Source organism: Asterias rubens, chromosome 5 (genome assembly GCF_902459465.1).
Source record: "Asterias rubens chromosome 5, eAstRub1.3, whole genome shotgun sequence".
Taxonomy (NCBI): Eukaryota; Metazoa; Echinodermata; class Asteroidea; order Forcipulatida; family Asteriidae; genus Asterias; species Asterias rubens.
This window is the reverse complement of record NC_047066.1, coordinates 15,522,526-15,550,422: the sequence shown is the minus strand read 5'-3', so window position 1 is coordinate 15,550,422 and position 27,897 is coordinate 15,522,526. Positions and strand designations below refer to the sequence as shown.

The following is a 27,897-nucleotide window of genomic DNA, read 5'->3' as shown; positions in this document are numbered from 1 at the left end:
GGTCGGATTTTGCGCCAAGTTACGACATTTGAGTGTTCACAAAAATAATTAATTTTGTATCTTCGCGACATTTCACTGCATAATAAATTTAATAAATCGGTAGAAATTAACCAGTACTACTGCTTCGTCAGCTAAATTTGAAAATTTATTCACGTGAAGTGTCAAGAACAGCATTTTAAAACAGATAGTATTTCAGTGTATTGCCTGGTTGCATGCACCAAGACCAAGTAGCGCGCACACACTCTGCACACACAAGCCAATAATTTCTGTGAACTTCATGTTTGACGTCTGGCTGAAACTATTGTGGTTTGACTGCTCTGTCCGTCCATGTTTTTTTGTGCCAAGATCTGCATGATAGAACAAGGTTTCATGTGGATAAAATGACGACAGTGCAGTATGATTTGGACACGTCTGGTGGACTTATGGACGTAAGTAATTTCATCAACCCTTACTCATTTTGACAGGTCTGTGTGTGTGTGTTACGTTTTCCAGTGCAGACAACACGACTAACCAAAAGTCCGTATCTGTCTGCAAGTCGAACGTCGAACAAAAAGTTCAGAATTTCGGGTTTTGGAGGAAAATTTCTTGAAGGAAACTTGACATAGACTTTTCATGACATTGTATGTTTCTCATGCAGCAAATTCAGGCTCTCATAGCACCTCCGGAAAGTGACGAACCGCCGAGGAAAACCCGGCGAATAAGGGAACATCGTCGGACGGGTCGCGCCATCAACCATGATAATTGCGATAGTTGCCGTGAGGGTGGAGATTTGCTCTGTTGCGACCGTTGTCCGTCCGCCTTTCACCTTCAGTGCTGGTGAGTTTAAACCCCAAACCCTACCCAATAAAACAGCATATTCTCTTTCTTGGTGCCCTCTTTCTTTGGTAGGGCCAAAGAATAGTTAAACATGCTTGGAGAACTTCGTATTGTAGGTGACATTCCACCGTGGTGGTTTCGTTTGATGAACATGAAAAAGAAAATGGCTGCCACCCACAGCCAACTCAAGGCTCCATGAGCAACGTATTGTATACTGCGGTACAACAACTACCCGTGTGTGTGTGTGTGTGGCGGGAAAGGGTTTCATGCAATGATATGATGAGGGGCCAGTACAAGGTGAAGAATGAGAAGTGCTGGTCAAAATGGTTGCACTTTATTCTTTACAGTACTAGTGTAGTGTTACTTTGGGAAGGGATTGCAGTTTTAATAATCACTATTGCTCTTTTACAGTATTGTTGAAACAATGAAAGTAAACTGAGTCAAACATTTATTTCATAGTAGTAGGCACACCCAGTTGACCAGTGTTCTATTATAATAGCTGACTCTCTGATGATCTTTAACGTGTACAAGAAATAACGAGGCAAATTAGGGATAGCAGATTACATTGTACATTTTGCACTGACAATATGCAAGGCATTTTGGAAAACTTTCCGGATGGCGCCACCACCTTTTCACTCATTTTTACATAAAGGGATATCTCATTGAGGTAAATTAGATACTATATTATTTCATATCGAATGAAAAAGTGGTGGCGCCATACGGAAACTTTGCCGGCGTTTTTGTTGTCACTGTCAGTTAATGTTTCATATTAGTTTGTAAATTCATGTTGCTGGTTTTGGCTGCATCACTAACAAAAAAAAAAGGCAAGAGACAATGAATACAGGTTTGCTGTGGCAACATGTGTGACCTTTAAGAGATTTTCATGGTTTGCTGTGCCACACTGCCAGCATGGATTCTTTGCAAGCTTTTGCTGACAGAGCAGTTATTGTGTGTCCTTAAATTAAGTTTCCAGCAATGTCCCAACAAAATATTTGTCAATTTGAAATTAATGGCAGTTCTTGGATGGTAGTACTTGTGTTCGTTGCAACATAGGTTTTTTCTGAAGCATTTTGTGCATTTTCAAGCGAGCTAAACGGATAAAACCTACCTTTGTCATGTCCGTTTGCATTGTTCTCTAGCACAATTAGTAAAATAATTCACTATGACTGTTAATTTCATGGCACTACTTACTGCGGATTTCTGCAGTTGCAGGTCATAGAATCAGGCACTTTACAGGGTGAGCCCAGAATTCTGTGGTGTGATAAATTGTAACCCTTGATCCTCCTGACGATAGCCTGGGACATTTGTCTGGATCTGGATAGTTACTACGTAACATTCTTGGTGGAGCCTGGCACATAGGGTTGGGTGTGTGGGCATGAAGATGCTTAGTTATGCTGGGTGATGTGCTGGAGAGCAACTGTTTTGAAGTATTTGTTATCTTGGATGGTAGGAATACTGTACAGAAATTTGTTTCCATTCTTTAATGATGTTATGTAGAAAACTGAATTTGTAGCAGTCCGTGTTGGCTTGAATTGTTTGGCAGTTGGAATAGCAGTTGGAATGAAGGTACCGCAACAGACGCTTGATGTTACAATTATTGGAATATAGCGATTATTGCAGCTATGGTAAGCAGTGCCATGAATCCAGGATCCTGATCTCATCTAAGGTTATTGACTTTGTGTGTGACTTGGACGTTGCCGTTTTTAAAATATACAAATATATTCATGTTTGTGGTGTGGTGATGATAATGCATGCAGCGTGTATTTTTATAGGCTTTTATTAGCCAGTTGGACTACTTGAATAGTAGCCTATATGAACTCAATCGTAGTTGTTTTTACCACAAACATTTGTTTCGGTGTGCTTTCAGGCTCCAAGGCGGTTAATGATTGTATGGCTTCTGACTGGCACCCCGGAAAAAAGGATAATATAGGGAGACTGCCAACATAGGGCTAGATAGCTAGACAGCTCAGTTGGTAGAGCTCTGGCATGTAAATCCGGAGGTAGTTGGCTCAATATCAATTTGTCTTTGTTCAACCCCAAAACATAAAAAGCATACATGAATCTGTAGGAAAATTTTATTACCTGTAAAGTGCTACGTATTGACACGGCAGCAATGTAACTGGGGTCACTTGCTTAATTTTAGCATGGTTGCAAAATGTAGCAATGTATGATAAAATTTTGCAAGCGAACTTGGAAAGTAGAAAACATTGTTGTCGTTCACACGGGGTACATTTGGTAATATATTACAATCATGCTAAAATTTACCATTACTAAATTTATTGCTCTCATGTGAAAGGGGCTTACAACAAGAAAGCCAAATGGTGTATTGAAATCAGAGATGAGATGGGTACGTGTGCAGGTACATGTCCAGACCTGTTTGTTTTTAATTTATTTAGTTTTAAAAACAGAGGAGAACGATAATTGTAAGATTTCTCTACTGTTTTCTTAGGATATTTCTCCTACCATGTCTACATGGACATGTAGGTTCTTTAGTCTATAGATAGTTCCTGAAAGTGACACCATACTATCTTCATTGGCAATTAAGGCTTGGGCTTTGAGAAGCATTCTAGTTTGTCTTCACCGTAAAGTGGTTCATGCACCAAATTTAATCAAAATCCTTCATGCTGCAAGCAGTGTTTAGGTATAATGCATAGTTGTGCGTAATCAGAAATGATCTAGCACTACCCGTATTCCGTTAAGATGGCCAACTTTACACTATGTGATGTTATGTGGGAACAATTTATAATGCAACTTACATATATGTACACTAATTTGAGTTATGCAGTATAACTGAAGTGCAGCGCTCTTAATGTGTTGTTTCATTTTAGTAGATGAAAAGCCGAGACATTTCAATAGGATTGTTGTTGAAAAGATGTGACATTTCTTTTGGTTTCAAAGTCTTCACACTCTGTAATGGTTGCTAGATCTGCAAACAGTGATATACAAGTACTTAATACAACTGATTTTAAGTGATTGTCATTGAAAGTCTTCACCATTTAAATCAATTTGGGGCTGGGTTCAACTTGGTTATTGAAACTTATTGTTCACAACAATACCTTTCACAATTCAGCGTGTAAAAGCAATATCGAATAAAAACAAGAAGCTTAAATAGTACACACACATGCATGACTTCAAGTTCAAGAAAATTTACATTTGACCATGTTGATGTTTTTTTTATCGAACTAATATCTTTCTCATTATGTTTAATGAACTTTCAGGAGGAGGTTTGGACTGGACTTGAAAATTTAAATTTTGGATTAAATATCTGGGAAAAAAAAACCAATTGACGTGGCTTGTGTGATTGCCCATGCATGAATTATACACTTGTACAAGACTCTGGCCAGTGGTGCAGTGAGTATTCTGAGCAGCCCTTAGTCCATGTCATGACATTGGTTCCTTCCTCCATGATTGATGCATTATTGTTCACTTGCACTCAGGTCAATTGAGGCTTGTCCTGACCTATTGTACTTGGCAGACATTGTGTTGTGTGAGTACTTGTAAGCATAGAGCAAGGACAGATTTAAGTGATGCTTGGGCTTTTAAAGCCTGAAGTATTCCTTTAACTTGGGGGGGGGGGGACATGAGACTATTCGAAGTTGTTAAGTTTGTGAGTTTTCCTGAAGTATTCCTTAAACTTGGGGGGGGGGGCATGAGACTAGTCAAAGTTGTTCGGTTTGTGAGTTTTCTGGACAAACTGGATGCAGGCTGGTACTGTAGATGTAGTCAAGTGGGTATTCTTCCTGACGGGCGCCTTTGAATGTTTTTAAGTTAAAAGTGCGCCTTATAAATGCTTTAGTTTATTTATTATTATTTCAAGGCACTTTATGTTTGTAAATTTAATAAAAAGTTGGCTTTTTAAAAGGGAGGATGCAAAGACAGGTTATTGTGGTGGTGGGGGGGAGTACATGTCAATGGTCCCAACACAAAAGTGGAACATAGGCACTTCCTTGAAGGCACTGGACGCCTTTGGTAATTGTCAAAGACCAATCTTCTCACTTGGTGTATCTCAACATAACTGCATAAAATGAAAAAACCTGTGAAAATTTGAAGGTCTCGAATTCAATTCAAATATTTTAGTGAGAAGTTACTTCTTTCTTAAAAACTATGTTACTTCAGAGGGAGCCGTTTCTCACATTGTTTTGTACTATCAACAGCTCTCCATTAATTACCATTATAGTGTCACAGTGCCTTTAAACAGCTTTTGGTAGATCGTCTGCAGTGGACCTCTTATGACTCACAGGCCAGCAGGACCAGTTAGCTTGTCATTTCACAAGGCAATACTTCAAATCAGATATGGATGTTTTATAACACTAAACTTTCGCTCATCCCCAGCGTCTTGCTTTAACCAAAGGCGCTGGGATGGGCAAACGTGTTATGCACGCTCATTGGTTAATGCGCAGTCCCATCATGCATCACACTCACAGTCGGGGTTCTCCACAGGGTAAAATTTTGTCCGGGCGCTAAACCAATCCTGCACTATTATCAAATTGCGAAAACCATTCCTGCACTGTTTTCAAATTGCGCAAATTATTCCGTATCTATCGGCATATTGCGCACACTACTCCTGTACTATTGGCAAATTGCGCAAACTATTCATGCTCAATTAGATAAGCCAATTACACAAACCACAAACCATTCCTGCACGATCGGCAGTTGCACAAACTATTCCTGCAAGATCGACTGATTGTGCAAACAATTTTGCGCAAATCATTTCAAAACGAACAAAACCACTTTATGCACGATCGCTCGAAAAAAAATTGAGTTTCAGACTTACGTCCGGGTATTTTTCGATCTCTGATCGGTCTCCACATACCACGTTAACTTGATTTCAAGTCTGAGAGTGCGGTCATTGCTCTTCAGCGACGTAGAATTCCCCCGTCGATTTGCTACCACGCTCTAAATACGCTCTAATGACGGATGTTAATTCACGAGAGGGCGCTGTTTCAGCCAATAATATATCAGGGCGACTAAACCGCATGATTCACAGACTTAGAACCAAGTGTAAATACCACGCTGTTGTCAAATGGTAGTCAGGATGCCCTGCGACACAGATAAAAATGCACGCGTAATGCCATTACGAAATAGCAGAGATCTGGGTACCAGTCTTTGCACACTATTATTATATACAAAAAGGTAAGTGATACAGCGCATCGAATGGTGGTTTGAGTTCGTCGTGAAGTGTTTTTCAATTTTTTTTGTCCGGGCGCGATATTTTTTGTCTGGGCGCATTTGGTATTTTCAGAATTTTGTCTGGGCGCAGCGCCCGGACAAAATGCATGGGGAGAACCCTGACAGTGCGCCATATTTCTATGCAATGCATACATGACGTACTTCCTGAACAAGAGTCTGTGCAAGCCCATCCCAGCAGTCTTGGATAAACTGGCCGCTGGGGCCGAGCGAACACTAAACTAGCCAGCCGGACCACTTGGAGTGCTTTTTAACTCGTCAGGTGTTTTAACTGGCATTTAGCCAGCGGACCACTGTTAAGGGAGAACGCTGGACTCTACATAGTAGGTGACTAGACATCTTGACCTAAATTTTGAAGTCCGTTCTTAGGCTGTACATAGATCGGGGCTCCATCTAAAAAATATGTCTCTCAGCCACAGCCAAACTCGCTCAACTTTGGCACAAAATATGCATACATTTTACAATCACTTTGCAAGATTGTATCTATAAGTTCATGACTTTAAATGCAAAAGAAACATTCTTTGTTCCTTGACATTTCCTTCACCAAACTAAATCCTAAACATTCTCTTATCTGGCTTTTTGTTGGCATTATGTCACATTCATGTCCGAATAAACAATTTCATTGCAAGGTAATCACATTAATTGTGTCTTGTTTTTGCATCCATATTATTTGTTACAAGTACATTTAGTTAGATTCCCATTGACTTGACTGCCTGTAATTTGACTAAAAAACCTTAATAAATAGAATAAATCCCTTCTAAATACAAAATGAGATCCACATTTGTCCTGTGTCATCTTTGAGAAATTAAAGATCAATCCTGCATCCAATAGCACTACTTTGCCTTTTGACAATATGAAGTTATCATCAATACAGTTTGTTTGATTGAATGAGTCTTAAAGTCTAGACAGTTTGAATGACAGTTTGTGTTTTTTTCTAAAGCCAATGCTGCACATCCCTCTGTAAACTTAGACAAGTCAGGGGGCTTATGTGTACAATTTATGTAATTAATATGTCTAATAGCATGATCAAACCAATAAGGTGTTCTCAATATGGTGTAATTCATTATTTTGTATTAAGAAGTTAATCAAGGCTTTAACTGTTTAATGGGAGTTAAGGGTCAAGTCCACTACACATTTTTTTTTTTTTTTTACAAACTACAGTGACGTCAAAAACATTAGGCCACACTGTACATAATGCTTTGTTTTTGAATTAGGGAATAACAGTGCGAGTACCCGGTCTTCACTGCGTGGTAATGACCGGGTTGGTGGCTGGCACTGTCTTATAGCAATTAAGAATGTTTTAATGAAGCCCTCTCTCCCAGACCATTTACAGACAGTAGTTAAAACTCAATATACAGCAAGGACAATCATTATGGTTTTATGTTTTACAAAAAGGGTGGTACAGTGTGTATAATTTAGGCTTGTTTCTTGCGTACATGTAAACAAAATGTAGAAGCGTCTCCATTTTAGTAGTTACTTACAGTAGGTTGTTCATTAGCATAATTTATGAGTAAGGAGCTTGCACATTGACCTTGGTGACCTGTTTAGTTGTACACTATGTAGTAGCTTGTCTGCGATATAATTATGGCTTGCTTCCGTGGGAAAATTTGTTATGACATGTGCATTGTCTTTCGTCTTGCTCATTCAGGGCCTCTTTGAATGGAATATCTTGCAATTTGAACCCAAAACTTTTTGAATAATTTTCTGTTTCAAACTCAAACTGTACAATGTACATTGTTTCAAACTCCCCCCAAAAAAGGGCTGCGGAAAAAAGTATTGACTTATATTGTGACCACAGCCAAAAGGGTAAACCACATTCTGTTACCTTGTTGATAAGGCCTTTGCGTGCACAAGTGGACTTTACGTGGGGGAACTTCAAGACTCTACATGTACATGTACATGTATGTAATGTAAATGGTAGATGGCAGCAAGGTGTACTTTTACGGAATAGGGCCTAATAATAATAACAGGTATTTAGAAATGCTGATCATAGCAAACTTCATCACGGCGCTTACAAAAAACTAAAAATGAACAGTAAACAAAAAAGTCTTATCGGAAAAGCTACATATACAATGTTTGAAAAGAATGAGAAAAAGAGAAAGTTTCAGAAGTTTTTTAAATTGGTCTGTGGATTTTACGGCTTTCATGAAGGAAGGGGTTACAGTGAATGTGCGATTGCCAGATTTGCTAAGGGTCCTAGGAACATGGTAAGCAAAAATGGGTCTCTAGAAGAGCAAAGATTAGGGTGAGATGGGTCATGAAAAGTAAACAGTTCTTGATATATAATGGCGTCTAGCCATGGAAGGCTTTAAAAACAAACAAAAGTACTTATGAAATAATTGTTAATTTTTATATTATGTACAACGAGTTCTGGTGATGGACACATTTCTGTCACCAGTAAAGAAGTCGTCTGAGCCTTGTGTCTAAAGAAAGTGTCTCATTTGGAGCCTTGTGTTTGTGCTGCTTGTCATGATAACCTGTTATCTAGTATTGTACATGTTCCAACATTTCCATGCAGGCCTGATACATTACTTCACTGAGGTGGCAGAGGCAGTTCCCTTTGTGCCCTGCCTGGTCATTGCCTTGGTGCCCCTCGCGGGCCTTTCCCCCGGAAGCATCAGGCCTGCACATGTGTGACTGTGTTTAACCAGTTTCAAGTGGGGGGGGGGGGGGGGGGGGGTGGCAGCGAGGGGCATTACAAGACCATACTTCAGGCCAGTGGCCACTCAATCATTTTAGGCGGCTGAATGAAAATGACCTGGGCCCATTTCAAATGAAACAGAAAACAACCACAGTTGACATTGTTAAATACAAAGCCATGGTTGGGTTGTGAATTAAGGGATGGACTCTGTGGTGCATCTAGTCAAGTTAACAATACCGTAGCAGGCATTGTATTCTTCCTAGTGTAGTCTGATTTCCCCATTTGTTTTGCCTATGGGAAAAAAGAAAAAATTGTGATTTATTAAATACGTAGTTTGAAATGTCTATTATTAAAGCCTAGACGATGTGTTCATGTACATGTAGGTCGGTCCTTTTACTCAGTATTATTCCTACTTTTTTCCAAGGACTAACGTGACATCTTGTTTCTTTTCCTCCACAACAGTATGAGTCAACACTCCATTGACATTTTAGCCCTTAACCTCCAGGAAGCCATCAAATTTCAATTGTGCATAATTATTGTAACTTAACCTCTCACAAATTGTACTTTGAAGGAACTGATAACCCATCAGCAGTCGGCATCCCTAACTTGGCTTAAATGCACCATTGAATCTATCAAAATCAAAGCAAAAAAACTCTGCTGTGGGCTGTGACAGCTCCAATCTATCTAATCCACATTATGTGTAATGTAGGCCTACATAAACGAGTTTATCAACCATTTTTTAAAACAATGATATACAATACATGTATCAAAATGTGACCAGTTAAAGAACTAGTGACTAGTTTTACTAGTACCCCAGACCTTATTGTCATTGTCTGCTCTGATAATGTTGCATCAAAAGAGTTGCTTGCTGCAATGGCATTCTTTGCAACGCATACTTCGGCCTCGATTTGAACCATCTCGTGACTAGTGAAGAAGTCCAGACTTTTTGAAGCACAACTAGTCGGGTAGTGGATTCACTAGTCGCCCAATTGTACTCCCACGACAGAAAGTTTCTTAGGGGCTCAGATGTTCGTGTATGCCACAACTACTAATTATGTCATTCTTTTTCTCCCTCGCTCTCTCTATCAGTAACCCTCCGCTGTGCGACGAAGATCTACCTCCCGGTGAATGGTTGTGTCACAAGTGCACGGTAGCCCCTGAGGTAGGTTTGGCCTGATTGGTGTGCACAGTACATCCATGTAATTCCTTTCTTCACAAGGTTTCTTACAATGTTTTCTAGGTTTCTTTAACAAGGTTTGTGAGAAAGGGGGCTTGAAGTTAGGCGGGAGCTTGTGTTGGGCATTGGAATTTTTTCCACGTGGTGGAAAAAGCACACTGTGGCGAACTACAAACAGTGGTGTCTCGGAAAATTCAAGACTTCAAGTGCATACATGTACTTACATGTACATGTGTAGTGTAATTCAACAACAAAAGTATCAGTTGTTTTGTGAGGGTTAATTTATTTCATAGCTGAACAAAACTTAAAAAGGTAGTAGTCAAATCTATGTGGAAACAGGGTAACCGAAGCCTTATTTGCAGTCTTCATAATCACTAATAATCATTATGTCAAAAAACTTACATCAAGGGGTCCTAAAACAGCAAATTTTCAAACAACAATACATGTCCAAAATAGTAAAAACTCGAGACTTGTTCAAAAGAGGCACAGACACTTGTGTCGCAAAAACCATGCCAGATACAAGACCCTTCCAATTTCTGGTGATGCAATTTCAGGTTGTGTATTGCATCATTGCAGAGGCAGTGGGTTTAGAGTAAGGTGTTAAACAAGGCAGGCAAGCCAGTTTTTAAGAATGGTTTGTACACCCCATACCTGATTATTATTTACAAATGAGAAATGTAACACCCAGATGGTCAAAATGGGGGCAAAATCCACAAGATCACAGGACTTGGAGCTCAGAATCTTTACTGGACCGGGATTTTATTCACAACACAGGAATAAAAATGAAAAGGTACTAGAATAAAAATGAGAACATGGGTAGCTATCTAGATTGATCTTGTATGTTGTGTGGGTGATACTACGCAGGATTGAAAATACTTGTGAGACTTAAACTAAACAGTACTGAACTGAACATCATTCTTTTGAGACAAAGATGTTGAAAAAAAAAAAAAAAAAGACCACCGGACTTGTCCTGTCTTGAGTTTACTGGCCCTACACTAAAATCACTGACCTTGGGCCAGTGGTGCAGTGGAAAAATTGAGCCCTGGAATAAGCTTGGGCGATATCACGATATTATCGAATATCGCGATATTAATTTGGAAACGATTTCGATATCGGATGGATTTGGTTTTAATCGAAATATCGATATATCGCGATATATCACAATAATCGCGATAATCGCGATATATTGCAATATCGATTAAATATCGCGATGTATTTGCTAGCTGAGACATCCTGCACCCCATAGGTTTGGAGTAAAACCAGAAGAATAGGTCATTAGAACACCTCTCTTAAGCTATGACTGTCTCTTCTACAACTTTCACTTGGAGTTTGAAGACTGATGATGTCAAATTTCATTAATCGCTATTATATTGAATATCGCGATATATTGTTGGCAATATATCGTGAATAAAATAAATCGATATCGCCCAAGCTTACCCTGGAATTGTCTAGGTTTTGTGTTAGTCAGGATCATCTGAAAATGTGCTGAGATCAGCATGATACCATTGCCAGTGCAAAAACACGTCACTTTCTATTCAATACCCAATCAATGATTGCACTGTACACAACCAATACAGTAGTTCAGCATGATAGACGTACATGTATGTGAGCTCTGAGGGTGTACTTTACATTCTACAACGACATTAAGTTGTCAGATTCAACCAGCAGAACAGTACAAGCCTCTGTGCTATTTAAAGTGATAGTGACTTTGGTTTCTTGGTTGTCTGTCCATCCGTCATTGAATAAGACATGCATCCATTACTGCTGCTACATGTAGTCATTGTGATTGGTGGGCAGTGAGCAGTTGGCAGTGACTCACCAGAGCAAAGGCTCTGCACATTTGCTGCATAATCATCTTAGTGCAGTACATACATTGGGAACATTACACAAGGATGTCTTGTGGGAAATCATGCACATGATATTGTATGGTTTATGTGCAGTTGCTTGGTTACCCTGGCAATGGCAATAGCTATAAATGTGTAAATAACAATTTTGTCTACGGAAAATCAACAAGACGGCACGAAATGTTTGCTGAATCATCCCTGACAACTGAACAGTTTATACTTGAACAATAATTACACTAAGACTAGGCCAAACTACAGAGTATTTATCTCATAATTGGTTCTTTTGGTATTACATATACCCAAGTACATAATTTCATTACGCAATATAATTTATAATTATTTATCATACACAATTTGTTTTCTGTCAAGGTGTCACACAGTGCATTGAGGTACAGAATAAATTTCAGTTTAATTTCACAAAAAAAATCTAGAGGAAACCACACAGAATGCTCCAGATTGCACAGTAGAGCTTTTAAACCCAAGATAAACACCAAGTAGAAAACATTTTGAAGACCTTGTTTCAGTTCAGTGTGCTTCGGCCAAACATCCCAAAATTTGAGTCCAAAATACTCCACAGTTGTGAAAAAAACCTGGGCACTTGAACATCATATTGACTGGTCCTCAGGTGTATATTAAATTGACATTCATAAATACCTCAACAGTTTCGCTATTCCTATTGGTGGAGAGTGCGTCACATGGGTGTGTTTAAACCTTTGGTTATGACCAGTAAAAAGTGTTGAAACATGGGCGTGACACGCGAGTTTGCACCTGTGTTTATAAGACAGTTTCTTCATTCCTATTGATCGAGAGCAACGGCCGAGACAGTTGTGCCACATCACGCGATACGCATGACGCGTACAGCATTCCCTTATAAGGAGTTGTTTACCCGAGGGCCTTGACGGGGTCTTACCATTCATAGCTGGAGGAGTGTCGTTTTGAAAGAAATCATTGAAAAATTATAATTTTGCATTCTTTTTACTTTTTGACCATAAGTGTTGATGTTTTTTGACCGAAAAGGTATTTATGAATGGGAATCAAAGTGTGTTGAATCGGTTTTCAACGAGTGGTTTAAACCCGCCGAGGCCTGGTTCTTGATAATTAACCTTGACTTCGTCTCGGTAAAATGATCAAGAACCAGGCCTCGTTGGGATTAAACCACTAGTTGAAAACCTCATCACCACACATTGATTCCCTTATTTGGCCAGCCAGCAGATCACTGTTAAGGGGGATAATTTACAATGTCAATGTTTGCCCCTTTCAAAATTGTAGATGAATGTAATTGATATGAATAAAGTCTCAACTACAGAGTGTATGCAGGTTAAATAAACAGCTTGCACATTATGCAGTCTGTCTGTAATGTACATTGTACATGATGCAGTTTTCAGTATTTAAGAACTGGCTTGTCAAGAAGAAACACACATTAATGTAAGCAGCCTTGTGTTACAACCAGTGTACACTCACCATGGTCAAGCGGTTAGACTGCAGGAAATGCACTCGAAGGGTTGTGAGTTTGAATCCGGGCAATTGATTGATTTATGCAATTCATAATGACAATTTAAAATTAAAAAAAATGGGCGTATTAACATTCTTTTTAATCTTTGTGTCACGTCCAAATGCTTATTTCTGGGCAAGTGAAGTCAAACACAACTTCATCAAAGCATTTCAGACAGTAATGCAAGATTTGAAAATAAAAGTGGGCATATTTACAACCTTTTTAATTTTTTGTTTCACATCCAAATGCTTCTTTGGCTTAAAAAAACTGGGAAAATTAAGTTTGAGTCAAACACAACTTCTTCAAAGCATATCAGATGGGAAAATTTTTCACAAACACTTACAAATACCAGTGCCAACTGTTCTAAAATTTATATGTAAACTTATATGTCTAGGGCAAAAAACAACTTTTGCGCACATTTAACTTGAGATTTAATTATTTCCCAAATATTTTCAGCCTCAAGACGACGATGCAAGCTCAGTCACGTCGACAAAATCAGAAAAGGACAAACAAGCTAAGCAGCCAGTGGTAGCCACATCGGGTAAGATTCCGTCTGCAGGAGCTAAGGTCCCTGCAGTCGCCAAGGTGGTAGCCCCTGCTGCACCCAGTAAGCCAACGATGAGGTTGAATGACCGACTGATGAGAGAGAACAAGCCCTGTCTGAGGCTGGTACAGCTACAGGCTTATAGGTGGGTAACTCAATGTAGTTGGTGTGTAATTCTTGCTTTGGGGTTTATAGATGGCAATCCAATCCATGAAATCCCGCCTCCGTATTGTACTGACCAATCACAACTGCTAAGGCATGCCCAAAGTCCAGCAAATTGTTCAATTCCAATTCCAATTTGAAAACAATCTGCTGCAATTTAGATTTTCACTTTATAAAATGGGAGTATCTATCATTAGGTAAGGTTTGCAGTAGCACCATCTCTTTTGAGTAGTGTTCGTTCGGAAAACCACCTATTCTTATTAATTTTTGAACTTTTCAACACTGCTGTAAAGAGATTTACACATTTAGATTGATGCATCAACCATATTTTATGTTGTGCAGTCAATTGCTTTGCAGGGTCAAACGCGCTTTGATGTTGTGATTGCTGTTTTTGTCTTTCACTGGTAGATAACTTAAACAATACAAATCAACTTTATACAAAAATAATTTTATACAAATCTCCAGGATTCTGTTGAAAGTTCCCTGAAATCAAACCAATCTTTCCACGTTCTGATAACCAAATTTAACAAAAATTTAACCAAATCTCCCTGGGCCTGATTGTTATACAAACTTTCCCTAATTGCAAGATGCAAATGTTGGTAGCTCTGGTGTACAGACATAGGATATGCTATTTTTATCTCTTCAATATGTTAAAGGCAGTGGACACTATTGGTAATTACTCAAAATAATGATTAGCATAAAACCTTACTTTGTGATAAGTAATGGGGAGAGGTTGATGGTATAAAACATTGTGAGAAACAGCTCCCTCTGAAGTGATGTAGTTTTCGAGAAAGAAGTGATTTTCCACAAATTTGATTTCAAGACTTCAGATTTAGAATTTGAGGTCTCGAAATCAAGCATCTGAAAGCACACAACTTCGTGTCACAAGGGTGTTTTTTCTTTATGTAATCCACCATATATATAAACTGACAAACCTGTAGAAGTTTGAGATCGATCGGCTATCTGGGTCACGAGAGAATAGTGAAAAACTGATCAAAAATTTTGCATTGCCAATGCCAAAACAAAAATGAATAAACTGCTCCCTTCGCGATTAACTCCAAACGCGAAGTTAGACTATTTGTTTCTCATCAAATATGAAATTTCCAACATAAATATTTCAAGGAATGTTTTCTACTATCATCATCATTAGACCATGTAAGTTTTATGTAAATCTGTGATCTTCACGATTTTTGTTTCTTACCAATTCTGTAACGTTCCTTTAAACATTTGATAGAATGAATTGTAATCAACCATTTCCTTCCACTACAGAGAGGCACAGAAGGAAGTCCAACAAGCTAAGACCCAGCCAGGAAGGCCGACCACGCCGGTAATTGCTGCACTCGTTCCCGACGAGCCCTCCACAAGCTCTGCCCCAACCACCAGGACGCGGCTAGCCCGCCTTGAAGCCAAACGAGACCTCAGATCCACCCTGGAGAAGCCAGTACAAGATGCTAGGACGGCTGACCTCAAGGCCAAGCGAGATATCAGACTCGTTCTGGAGAAGATGGGGGAGAAGATGGGGGAGGTGCCAATGGCAAACGCCCCGGACAGTCCGAAGCACGTCGGGGAAATCAAGAATCCATTCCAGATGTTAGTGAAGGCTGCGGAGATACAGAATCCTGTACAGTTTGGTCTGCCAGGGAGTTACATGGTGTTTGCCCCATTGCCAGGTAAGTGTGTCAATCATTTATCTCTATTATATAGCACATTTCCTTTAGTATAGGGGACTTTTATGAGGAGAGTAAATTTGTATTGTAACTTTGCAAGGAGCACCACAGTAAAAGCACAGGGCACGATGGTAATTACTGTGGCTGCTTTTGGGTTAATGGCAGGCTTGATCTAACACCACCCAAAATGTATTCTAATGGTTTAGACTCGCACACCAAAGTGCATTTCACTGGTTATGTGTGACAACAAAACATAATAAAATTAAAGCAAACAATTCTAGGATATACTCAAGAGGTCAAAATCATCCTTGAAAATGGTTTAGTAATTTGATACGTACATAGTTATCCCTTCTGAATGTGATTATTAGACAAATAGTGATTGTTAATTATTGCAGTGGTTGAAACTGCTTTGGTGCACAGCCACAATCATGTGTATACACTTCAGGCCCTGGACTTCTCTCTTGAAGGGGCATGGCAGTTTTTCTTGAGCAAAGGGGAATCTCTATAAGGAAAGTGTGAATTCGTACTTGGCAAAGGGCACTACAGTAAAAGCACAAGGCGCCATGGTAATTACTATGGCTGATGTCAGTTTAATTAAGGCCTGGGAGATGTTCAGAAGTCAAAATCCTCTTTCAAAATGGTTTTGATATAGTAATCCCATCTGAAGGAGACAATTATACAAATAATAAATGTTAATGAGTGCAATGGTGAGAATACATTATTTTGAGAGAATTTTCTTAACCCATACACTCTTGCTTTGCTGAGCCATTCCACCAGCTTTATTCCACTCAGTGCATCTCTTTGGAACTCCTTGCCTGTTGTATTGCTTCCCTCCATCCTACTTATGTACATCAATTCCTACCTTCAGCTCCCCCGAGTTATTTTCATCTTAAACACTGTTCTTCCTGTAGCCTCTTACCAGGGGTGGCTTTTAGCATTGTTTGATGCAAACTTGCATAATTTTTTTTTTTAAATCCATCTTTCATATTGATTAGCATTATGTAATATTTGTCTGTATAACACTTTCCAGGAAGTAGCAGAAAAAGGCGGAAAGAAGAATTGTCCAAAAACTTCAAGAAGCCCCATGAGATAGACAATGGTATAGTCCCTTTACCAGCCAAGTTGTGCTTTCAGTGTAACAAGTAAGTGTCTTGCTTTGTGGTAGACGAAGGTGTCCTGAAAAAGTGCATATTTTCTCCCCAAATATTAACAAAAGTCACAAGTTTGCCTTAAAGGTAGTTGACACTATTGGTAATTACTCAAAATAATCATCAGCATAAAACCTTACTTGGTAACGAGTAATGGGGAGAGGTTGATAGTATGAAACATTGTGAGAAACGGCTCCCTCTGAAGTGACGATAGTTTTCGAGAAGTAAGTAGTTTTCCCCGAGTTTGATTTCGAGACCTCAAGTTTAGAATTTGAGGTCTCGAAATCAAGCATCTGAAAGCACACAACTTCGTGTGACAAGGGTGTTTCTTTCTTTCATGGTTATCTCGCAACTCTGATGACCAATCGAGCGCAAATTTTCACAGGTTTGTTATTTTATGCATTATGTTGAGATACAGCAAGTGAGAAGACTGGTGTATGAAATTTACCAATAGTGTCCAGCGTCTTTAACATTGATACAGGCAAGATATTCTTCCTACTTTAGTCTTTCTGATTCTTGTGCAAAAATTCTGAAAAATACCAGCCTTGAAAGTTTACAAAAGCCCATTCAATGTGTACATGTAGGTCAGCCTTTGTACGCAAGAAAATGTCCTACTTTTTTTCAACAGTTATCCATTGTGATTGGTCAAGGGGAAATCAGAATGGCCATGTTTAAACACACTATAAAACATGTGTTTTAAAGTGACTCGATCTCAACCGTCTGTTTAAAACAATAAAGGACCTTGTGCAATAAAGGACCTAGTGCAATAAGGACATTGCCTTCAGCTTTGTCCTTTATCACATGGCCGCGACCATGTCGGTTTTCACCAGCCATTTATTCCCTTCTTATTGTCAACAGGTTTACATTAAACTTACACAGTTTGAAGATAATGACAGTAGAAACCTTCCCTTAAAATATTATTTGCTGAGGTGCTGTAGTGTTTTTGAGAAATGAGGTAAACAAGGTCACGAAAATAAGTTTTACATGCTAAAATAATTTTAGTTACTAGTTTTACTCATTTCTCAAAAACTACAGCACCTTAGTTTGTAATATTTTAAGGGAAGCTTTCTACTATCATTATCTTCAAACCGTGTAAGTTTAATCACAATCTGTGGACATTGTGTTTTGTGTCCAAAAAGACCCTTTAGTATAATAGCAGGCCTGATACTTCACGGAGGCAACAAAGGCGATTGCCCCCGTGTCCCCTGGTCATTGCCTTGGTGCCCTTGAAATGCTCCAGTACAAATTTGCATATTCATCATTGGGTGCCCTTTACCAAGACAAAAATGCCTTGGTGCCCTTGCCCTTTCATAAACAAAGCATACAGCCCTGTAATGGTATATCTTTTTGTTGTGGTGTTTCAGGAGCTGCCGCCTAAGTCCCTTGATACAGTGTGACTACTGCCCTCTATTGTACCACAAAGACTGTATCAATCCTCCATTGACTGCCATGCCGACCGGCAGATGGATGTGTCCAAACCATCCTGAACACTCCATGGTAAGTGACTTCAAGACTAGAGCATTTTATTCACGTTTATCATATCATGGCCTTCTTGTTCTCTCTATCTTTCTTAAAAAGTTGCATCCCCTGGCTGCCGCTTCCTAGGTTGTATCATAAACTTGGGTTTGATCCTTAGCTACACGGCAGCTAACAGTTGGGAGACCGCTAAGAATAGAAGAAAATCCAGTGTGGCCCATTTTGAACACTGATTTCAGTGCCGAGCCAGTAAACTCAAGACATGACAATGGTCTTGTTTGTTTCAATTCAACGTCTTTGTCTCAAAATAATGATGTTCAAATGTTGAGTTTAAGTCTCACAAATATCTTTCAATCCTGCTGAGTATCACTCGGACAACAGAAGAGATAAATATCCTCATATAGTTTTGTTCAAATAAAACAGTCTATTTGGTCAAACTATGTTCTCATTCTGATTCTAGTCTGTTTCTTATTTTGAACCTGGTTTTTTAAATAAAGGCCTGGTCCAGTAAAGATGAAGAGCTACAAGTCCTGCTGTCTTGTGTTTTTGTATACCAAAATTGGAGCCCTGAGTTTTAAGAACTGTGATATTTTTATTTTGTTACAGACTGGTTTTCAAGGAGTCCATTACACCGAGCGTTGTCGTATCTTCAATGAATTCCACGGCCGGCTAGACCAAAACGCCATCAAACTCCGCTTCATGCACAAACTAAGAAGTACGGGCCCGCCCCCGAAGCATAAAGAGAAGGTGGTCAAGCGGCCGGCGATGGTGGTGCCCAAGGCCATCAAGTGTCAGTATGCCCTCCCTCCACCGTCGTTGCCTCTTCCTAACGAGAAGCCTAGATTAGTGTGTATGACACCAGAGGGATTCAGGTCTAACAGTGTTGTCTGTTCACCGGAGGAACAGGAAGAGGTAAGCAGGCCTGTTATGTGTTCAAAACTTCATTCATTGCTTAACATTTAGGCATCCCCCCAAAAAATGTTACGTTGGCGTAACCCGAACTACCCTAAAAATTACTGCCGACCCTAGATATTTTAATTTTTTTCCAGGGAAGAATTTTTTTAATTTAAATCAATTAAATACATAAAAATTAAATAAATGTCATCAAGAGTTTAAAAGTATACTATTTGTTGTGTGTAGCCTTGTTTTCTTTTGTTGTCGTGTATACTACTGGCTTAAACAATTAGAAAGCGTGTCATTTTCGTTGTTGGAAGGGGAAAAAAATATTTTAAAAATCCCCACCTACCTTATTTTTGGGGGGCCTGATACGCCAATTAATTTTTCATTATGCCTTAGCAAAGCTGCCAGTTCTCCCTGATTCTGCATAAAGGTCACCTGGAAATAAACCAATCTTTCAATGTTCTCAACAAATTTGACAATCCCCTTGATTGCGGAAACCTTTTTCGTATTACATACACATTTATGTTGAATGTAAATATTGCCCTGATTGTTACACAAAATCTCCCTGATTGCAAGATGCAAATGTTGGTTGTCTGCATGTAGCTGAAAAACTTTACTGCGTTTCTTTTGTGGAAGAGTTGACAGTGTTATTGAATTAGGGTTCCTCAATTGGTATTTTTTGCCAAAAATTTGCTTTGCTAAGTGATGTGCTGAGATATTTTTTCTGTGCATGGCAGCTGAAATAAATTAAGCTTCAAGCCTCGATCAAGGAACAGTTTTGTTTTCATTTGACTCTCAAACCAATCATGGGATAGTTGAAATTATGTTATATTTTTTTACAGTGGTTGAAGTGTGTGACAGCCTTACAAACGAGTATAACAAGGTACATGGTCAAGAAGCAACTACCTAAGGATCCAATCAGACCAAAGATCATCACCACCTCCTCACTGTCCAAACCCACACACTCTTCAGCTGCAAACAGTCCTGCCTCATTACATAGTTCGACAACACCTCTGCACTCCTCGAGTAGGACCCCAATCCCAACACATAGCACCTCCACGACGTTAGCGGAGAAGAGACTTGAAAGCACGATTGATTCGAGTCAAAGCAAAGTAGACCTCAAGCACAGAGAGATCAAACTGAGCAATGGACCCGTGCCGCTACAAAACGGTCCAGTGACAATAAATAAAACCTTAGGACACAAAATTGAAGGGACCTTGAATACCATCGTAGTGAAAGAGGCTGGTATGACAAACCACACCTTGTTGAAAACCAAGGCAGGAGAAACGTTACCCCATAATAATTTAGGACTTAAAGTCGTGACGATATCGAACAAGAATGATTCTATGGTGAATATGGCCAGTCCGGTGAATGGATCGATGGTTGGAAAGTCACTTGTGAACTCAGTTAGCAAAGCCAACCCAGCTGTTATTCATAAGATTATATCCACGTCGGCATCGAGTAAAGGATTGACGACGGGGCCCAGTTTGCCCAGAGCAACGAGTCATCAATCAGTCCACCCTAATGCAAAAATGGAAGGGTCTCAGTCACTGGTCAATAGGTCAGGTGGCATAGGAGCCACTGCGAAGGTTACTATAGCAACGACCGGAGGGGTGACTCTATCGTCGGCCCAGGGGAAAATAGTCACTGTCTCAAATGGGGGTGAGTTGAAATTTTTTTTTTGAATCTGGGCCCAATTTCATAGAGCTGCTTATAATAGCTAATCAAATTTGTTAATAGATTTCTGCTAAGGCAACATATGCAGGATATCATTCACAGAGCTGCCAACTCTTTCGGATTTTGCGGAAGACTCACGTATTTGACGGCAATCTTCCGTCATCCCGCAAGCAGTCAAAATCTCCCGGATCCCCAACCTGTTAATGAAAAAATAATAAAATTGACGAATTTCCTAGCCCTCCGCCGTGGCCCGTGTGTGTATAACGTTTGCGCGCGTGCATATTTAATTGCATACATTCGCAGAAAAAGTTGTTCTAACCGTAGTTTCGTCTTCTGCGCATCCATACATGTGCATGCTATGTTTGGCACTGATCAACCTCGCCACCATGGGTAGCGCGCTATATCGATACCTCTCGTCACTAACCCCTGGAATAGATGATTGCACTTACAGTGGCGTAATACTCGTGTGGGATCGTTACGACGCACTGCCCACGATCGAGCAAACGACGCTGCTACATCGTACACCACTGGGAACGTGGTTGGGAATGTAAAGCAAAATGGCGCCGCCCAGCAGAGCAACTGGTAAGTCGCTGAAGAAAATTAAATACGCTCAAAAATACAAAGAAGACTACCACAAAGAATGGCCTTGTATAAAGAAATCATCAAAGGATGAAAACCATGCCTTTTGCACTACGTGCAATATTCTTTAGTAATATTTCAAATGTATATGTCTGTACATGAATATTGGTTTTTATGTCCGCAAAAATCGTCATGACGCGTGCTGAGATTGAGTCTTTCTGACTTAAAATAAAATCTTCCTGATTTTCAAAAACCAATGTTGGCAGCTCTGCATTGACAGAGGGTAGATGTGAGATAGTATTTGGGGGTGGTAACCTTATTCTGGTAAGCAGAATTATTTTGTACTCTGCTCCTTATTGCGCTTAAGTCTATCAAGTTAGGCCCGTGGCCCAGTTTCATAGGGCTGCTTAAGCACAACAAGTAGCTAAGCACAACAAAACTATGCTGACCAGAAAATTGTTACGCAATATTTTCTGTTTAAGCAGCTCTATGAAATTTTGCCCTGGTCTATTAGCTTGCTACCTCTCCTTTTAATTTTATGAAAAGGTTTGCACATGAAAAAAACAGAGATGAAGTGCGCAATGATTGAGGGTGTTACATGATTCAGTAATGATGGAAGAACTTCTGAAAGATGTTAAAGGGAAGGTACACCTTTGGTAATTACTCAAAACAAATATTAACTTAAAAACTGACTTGGTAACGAGCATTGGGGAGCTGTTGATAGTATAAAACATTGTGGGAAACGACTCCCTCTGAAGTAACGTAGTTTTTGAAAAAGAGGTAATTTCTCATTAAAATAATAAAAGACTTCTAGCTAGAAGTCTTTTATTCTTATCTGAAAGCACACAAATTCGTCCAACAAGGGTGTTTTTTCTTTCATCATTTTCTTGCAACTTCGATGACCAATTGAGCCTAAATTTTCACAGGCTTGTTATTTTATGGTTATTAGTGAATACACCAAGTGAGAAGACTGGTCTTTGACAATAACCAAACGTGTATCTTCCCTTTTAGTTTGATTTGGGCTGGTTTTTGCAACCGTTCGATTGTTTTAATCCTATATAAATAGGTATTGGACAATAGAACAAACATGTGCAGATTGAATTGAGGTGGTAGCGTTTTTGAGATATCGCTGAAGAAGCTGCAGTGCCTCTTACCCGATCGTTTTTATGGTCATTAATTTTTGGGTGTTCATCGAAATATGAAACTGCTTAAAAGACACTGGACACTATTGGTAATTGTCAAAGACCAGTCTTCTCACTTTGTGTGTCTCACTTTGTGTGTCTCAACATATGCATAAAATAACAAACCTGTGAAAATTTGAGCTCAATTGGTTGTAAGTTGCGAGATAATAATGAAAGAAAAAACACCCTTGTCAAACGAAGTTGTGTGCTTTCAGATGATTGATTTCGAGACCTCAAAATCTAATTTGTGGAAAATTACTTCTTTCTTGAAAAATACATTACTTCAGTGGGACCATTTCTCACAATGTTTTATACTGTCAACAGCTCTGCATTACTTGTCACCAAGTAAGGTTTTATGCTAATAATTATTTTGAGTAATTACCAATAGTGTCCAGTGCCTTTAAGAAGTATCATAATTGCCTATTGAGGATGATTACAGTTTTTTTGTAATTGAATTCAATGTTGGTGTTGTTTGTTTTAGCAGGAGGCAGTAAATCAAGTATTGTAGGCAGCTCAGGGAATGCCACCACATCATCCAAAGTGACCACAGCGTCTCTCAGCTCCTCACCAGCAATTATTAACCTCAATAGCACACTGCAGTCCTGTGTAGAGGGAAGTGGAGGTAAAGCATTTATTAGTTTTAGTGTATAGGTTTTGCTCTGCGAATGAGAAGCCAATTTTACCACCGAACGATTCTATTTTGCACTATTTATCAAAATGACCGAGAAAACCTTTACACTGGCGTACAAATATACAAATGTATACATACAGATACAAAGAAGCAAAATATATAAAAAATACCAAGCCAGTGACTGGCAAGGAAGAACAGGTGACCAGTACCTCTACAAAGCCGTCCTGCCACTACTGTTTAGATTGCATAGTTTGTTTGTTTAGATGATCTTCCCGTCAAGGGAACTCAGCTAACTCCCACAAGGGGATATAAACACTAAGCCTGTGCAACTAGTTCGAAGTTGCAACTGTTAATTGCATTGTTGAGTCATGACTTCAGAGGGAGCCGTTTCTCACAATCTTTTATACTATCAACAGCTCTCCAATGCTCATTACCAAGTCAGTTTTTAAGTTAATATTTATTTTGAGTAATTACCAAATGGGTACCTTCCCTTTAAGGCCTGGGCCTGTTCAGAAGTCGAATTCCTCCTTCAATGTATATTGGGAATTAAAAACTAGTGATTGTAGTATCTGTGCTTTTTGGATTTTTTTTTTAGATGTGGAGCTTAGTAAGCTAGACGAGAGGCTGGTTCAGATTCTAGCCTGGCAAAGGCTGCAACAACTTTTACCTCAAAAGGTATGTTTTTTTATTGTTAATTAGGTAGATTTTTTTTTCAGGCATAAAATGACACAACGCCCATGGCCTCTACTAACTCTGGTTTTGGCCTTGGTGCCTTTATAAAAGCTTCCTATTCGGTGTTAAGCTTTTCCAATGGAAGTGCTCTTTGCAAAATGAAAATGGCCTTGCCCTCTCAAATGCTATTAGGTATAATTTATCGACCATGTGAACTTTGTTTACAATAAGTGTGACCTTGTATATTCTTTGTATATTCTGGCAGGTAAGATACTACACAGGTCATATGGGAAAGTTGACATTTTGTGTCATAATTTCCGCATAAATCAACAAAGAATTATGAAAGTAAAAGCTGGACAAGTTTTGAGATGTGCCCCCTTTCATCATATCAAAAGTTGATAAGAATTAGACAGTGAAATCTTTATAAAATATAAGGTTTTATGATTTCTACCATTATGGCTGTGTACAAGTTTCGCCTGCAGGAAGTCCAGGCTCTGTGGCCCTTTTGTAAACATGTGATGTCACAGGTCACATCGTCTATACACTGACTTTAAGCTTTTCCAATGGACGTAACCTTTGCAAAATTAAATTGGACTTGCCCACTCAAAGATGATATTCCAGGCCTTTATTATGTCATGTACAATATTGTATGATGGCTTATAGTTCTTGCATAGTCTTCATCATCAGAATGATGACATCAATTAAAGGAACATTACAGAATTGTTTTTGCTGACAAAACAGTTGCTGGCAGTGTAAGCACTTTATGTAATCCACCATATACATAAACTGACAAACCTGTAGAAGTTTGAGATCGATCTGCCATCTGGGTCCCGAGAAATTAGTGGAAAACTTATTCACATTTTTGCATGACATCGGTGCAAAGAGAAAAATTAATAAAACGCTCACTGAGCGATAAACTCTAAACAAATATGACATTTCAGACAATAATATTTCATGGGATGTTTTCTCTTATCATCATCATTTGACCATGTAAGTTTTATGTTAATCTTTAATCTTCACGATTTTTGTTTTTTACCAATTCTGTAACGTTCCTTTAACACTTATGAGCGGCACTTTCACAGAATAATTATTTTGTACCAAGTTTCTAGTCGGACATTTAAGGCATCCATTATTGATCACTTTGTGTCACTTTCACGTGAACTTTGTTCTTGTTTTTTCCCCCTGCAGCCCCTTCCAACCTCAGCTACGATCAAGAAGCAACACATGGTCAACAATACCACCACACCAACAAGTAGCAATACACTCAGGCCATCGCCACCACTGCCAGCGTTTAGTAATCAGATCAAAGCGAGGGCGCTGTTCTGTCCCCTGACGGGTCGGGGGTCGGGTTCGCCCGTACCGATGTGCTACAGGTCGTTACATATAGGCACTGGTGAGTGTGATATGTTAGTTGGACACAACCTGTAGTTGTTATTATCCGTTCATGAGAAAATGAAAGTGACATTCATTTGAAAGGAAAAGTAATAACAGATACATGTAATTTTAATTACAAAAACTTAAAAGTTTTGAATATACAAGGGATGGTCTTTTGAAGGGAAGGTACACATTTGGTAATTGTCAAAGACCAGTCTTCTCACTTGGTGTATCCCATCATAACCATAAAAAAACAAGCCTGTGACAATTTGGGCTCAATTGGTCGAGGTTGCGAGTAAATGATGAAAGAAAAAACACCCTTGTTGGACGAATTTGTGTGCTTTCAGATAAGAATAAAAGACTTCTATCTAGAAGTCTTTTGTTTTTTTAGTGAGAAATATTACCTCTTTCTCAAAAACTAAGTTACTTTAGAGGGAGTCATTTCCCACAATGTTTTATACTATCAACAGCTCTCCAATGCTCGATACCAAGTCAGTTTTTAAGTTATTATGGTTTTTTGAGTAACTACCAAATGTGTACCTTCCCTTTAACTAAACTTTTGTCAAAACTTGTTCAAATAGTGACAAGCCCCAAGGTAGACCCTTAAGGAACATTGCAAATAAAGTATCACTGCAAGGGAACCGATTGTTTTTGATGATGGAGTTATGATGTTGCAAACTAAAGACCTTTGATGTTGGCCTAAGGAAGACGCTTAAGGAACCCAATAACTAATCATTTCAAAGGTAGTGTTATTAGGTTCCAACTTGAGCCTTACAAACTAAAGGCCAATAGTTTCATGTTGGCTTAAGGTAGACCGTTGAGAAACCCCATAAGTAACGTTGTTTGATTTTCCAATTTTCATTTTGATGTTTATGTTTTGTTCTGACAGGGAGTGACATGGATGTGTGTCTGAGTAACTTTGGTCATTGTAATTTTGTGTCTCCGAAGCACGCTTGTATATTCTATGACGAGGTATGTCACTCTAAATTTCTATTTCTGACTTGTTGATGGTACTGCCCTCTTGTTCAAAATCCAATTGTCTAGTTTTCCATTTTTGGTGAATTTGATCATTTGCTATTACTGCAAACAATTCACAGTTTATTTCACTGTTTAGAGCGGTTGGCCAAAGTGTTCAGTGTTCATAGTCATACGTGTGTTGGTGCCTGAGTTTGCATGCACTAATAATACTCAATGTAAAAATCTATTAGTTCAAGATGTGTTCTTGATATAGCGATGCTTTATATGTATGTATGTATTATGATTGGCTGAAAAGCAGCTCAAGCGTTCTATATTTATCAATATAGGACTCCTTTATTTATAATTATAGATATTGACCCATTTCACCTGACCTCATCAGAAAAATCTTGAATGCGCCATACTGGTGGGCAATTTCATTGTGCGTTTTTATATATAACTCTATGCTGCGCGTTATGCAGTAAAGTGTGCATTTTAGGCGACGCGGCGTTAATAGAGGTAAACCTAACTGCCCACCAACATGGTGAGCGTGGCATTGGTCGCCGCGTGTGATGCGCGTGCGAGGGGTCAATAGGACTATATATAAGTGCGGTTTATAGAAGGAAAATCTTGGATGTAAATCAGCATGTTATGAGGATTTCCGAAAAAGTGTGTACAGGACTCGAAGTTTCAGTAGTCGCATTTATTTTCTGTAAATCTGATTTTTTTTTTCATTTTGAATGTTTCCAGAATACGCGGCATTATGAATTAATCAACTACAGTGAGCATGGTACGACGGCCGACAATGTACTCTACTCATGTGACTTTTCTGATAAGGTTGTCGCCCCGTCCCCCGCTGCCTCCCCCCTCGTTAAATCCGTCAGGAACATCGTCCGGAAAGGCAAACGGAAACGAGAACATTCCAAGAGCCAAGTGAAAGAAGAGGAAGTTACGCAGGAAGACGACCAATCGGATGCGGCGATGATGATGATGATGAGCGCATCTGCTAATAACTTTAAGAAACCGTGTAACTGTAAAGCCAGCAGCTCCAGTTTAATCGGGGGGAGTGGGGCAGGGTGGGAAGGTACAGCACTCCTGCACCACGGCAGCTATGTCAAGATGGGTTGTCTTCAGTTTGTATTCAGTTTGACGGACCATGCTACGTTACAATCCCCACTGGATAAGAAACCAATGCTCAATTTTAAAATGGGGTCGGCGACGTCATCGGGAAACTTTGCATCGTGAGAGAGAAAGTCAATAATTTAAATTATTTTTTTACGGAGTGGACACAGCACAATGCCAAATTTAGAAACCTGGACGATATTGTCTACGTGAGATGGGACGACTGGCACTGAATCTTGCAGCATGATGTACCTGGGATTGCCAGAGCCAAGTGTTTGTCTGCAGCTGTCATCTATGGCAAGACCACGGCCCAATTTCATAGAGCTGGTTACGATAAATAATAATAATAATAATAATACAAGGTATTTATAAAGCGCTCTAACTAACAGGGGAAAGTACCACAGCGCTGTACACACAAAATAAACAAAGAGCAAAGAATAAATAAAGCAAGCAAATCAGTTGAACAGGTGGGTTTTGAGAGATTTCTTGAAGGCTGCTAGTGAGCTAGAGTGGCGGATGCTGTGAGGTAAATCATTCCAGAGTTTGGGGGCAGCAGCGTGGAAGCTTTTTTCCCCAGTAGTGGTGCGTGTTTTGGGGATGGCAAGTAGTCTGGTGTCAGTAGATGACCGGAGGTATCTGTTAGGTTTGTACAA

General features: G+C 39.3%; 1 protein-coding gene across 2 annotated transcripts; it reads left to right on the top strand.

Annotated features, from left to right (window-relative positions):
• On the top strand, window positions 1-27,579 carry LOC117290883 (PHD finger protein 12-like). 2 transcript variants are annotated; one of them, XM_033772449.1, is made up of 14 exons: window positions 1-428; window positions 638-816; window positions 9,734-9,806; window positions 13,614-13,846; window positions 15,133-15,533; window positions 16,561-16,672; window positions 18,043-18,175; window positions 18,761-19,066; window positions 19,897-20,716; window positions 22,976-23,113; window positions 23,718-23,797; window positions 24,983-25,187; window positions 26,058-26,140; window positions 26,873-27,579. In XM_033772449.1, the coding sequence occupies exons 1-14, from the start codon at window positions 381-383 to the stop codon at window positions 27,365-27,367; spliced, it is 3,306 nt and encodes a 1,101-aa protein (XP_033628340.1). In that variant the 5' UTR covers window positions 1-380; the 3' UTR covers window positions 27,368-27,579. The 2 variants fall into 2 exon arrangements, with proteins under 2 accessions (XP_033628340.1, XP_033628339.1); XM_033772448.1 differs by having other exon boundaries at window positions 22,973-23,113.
• Window positions 27,580-27,897: the final 318 nt, after the last annotated feature.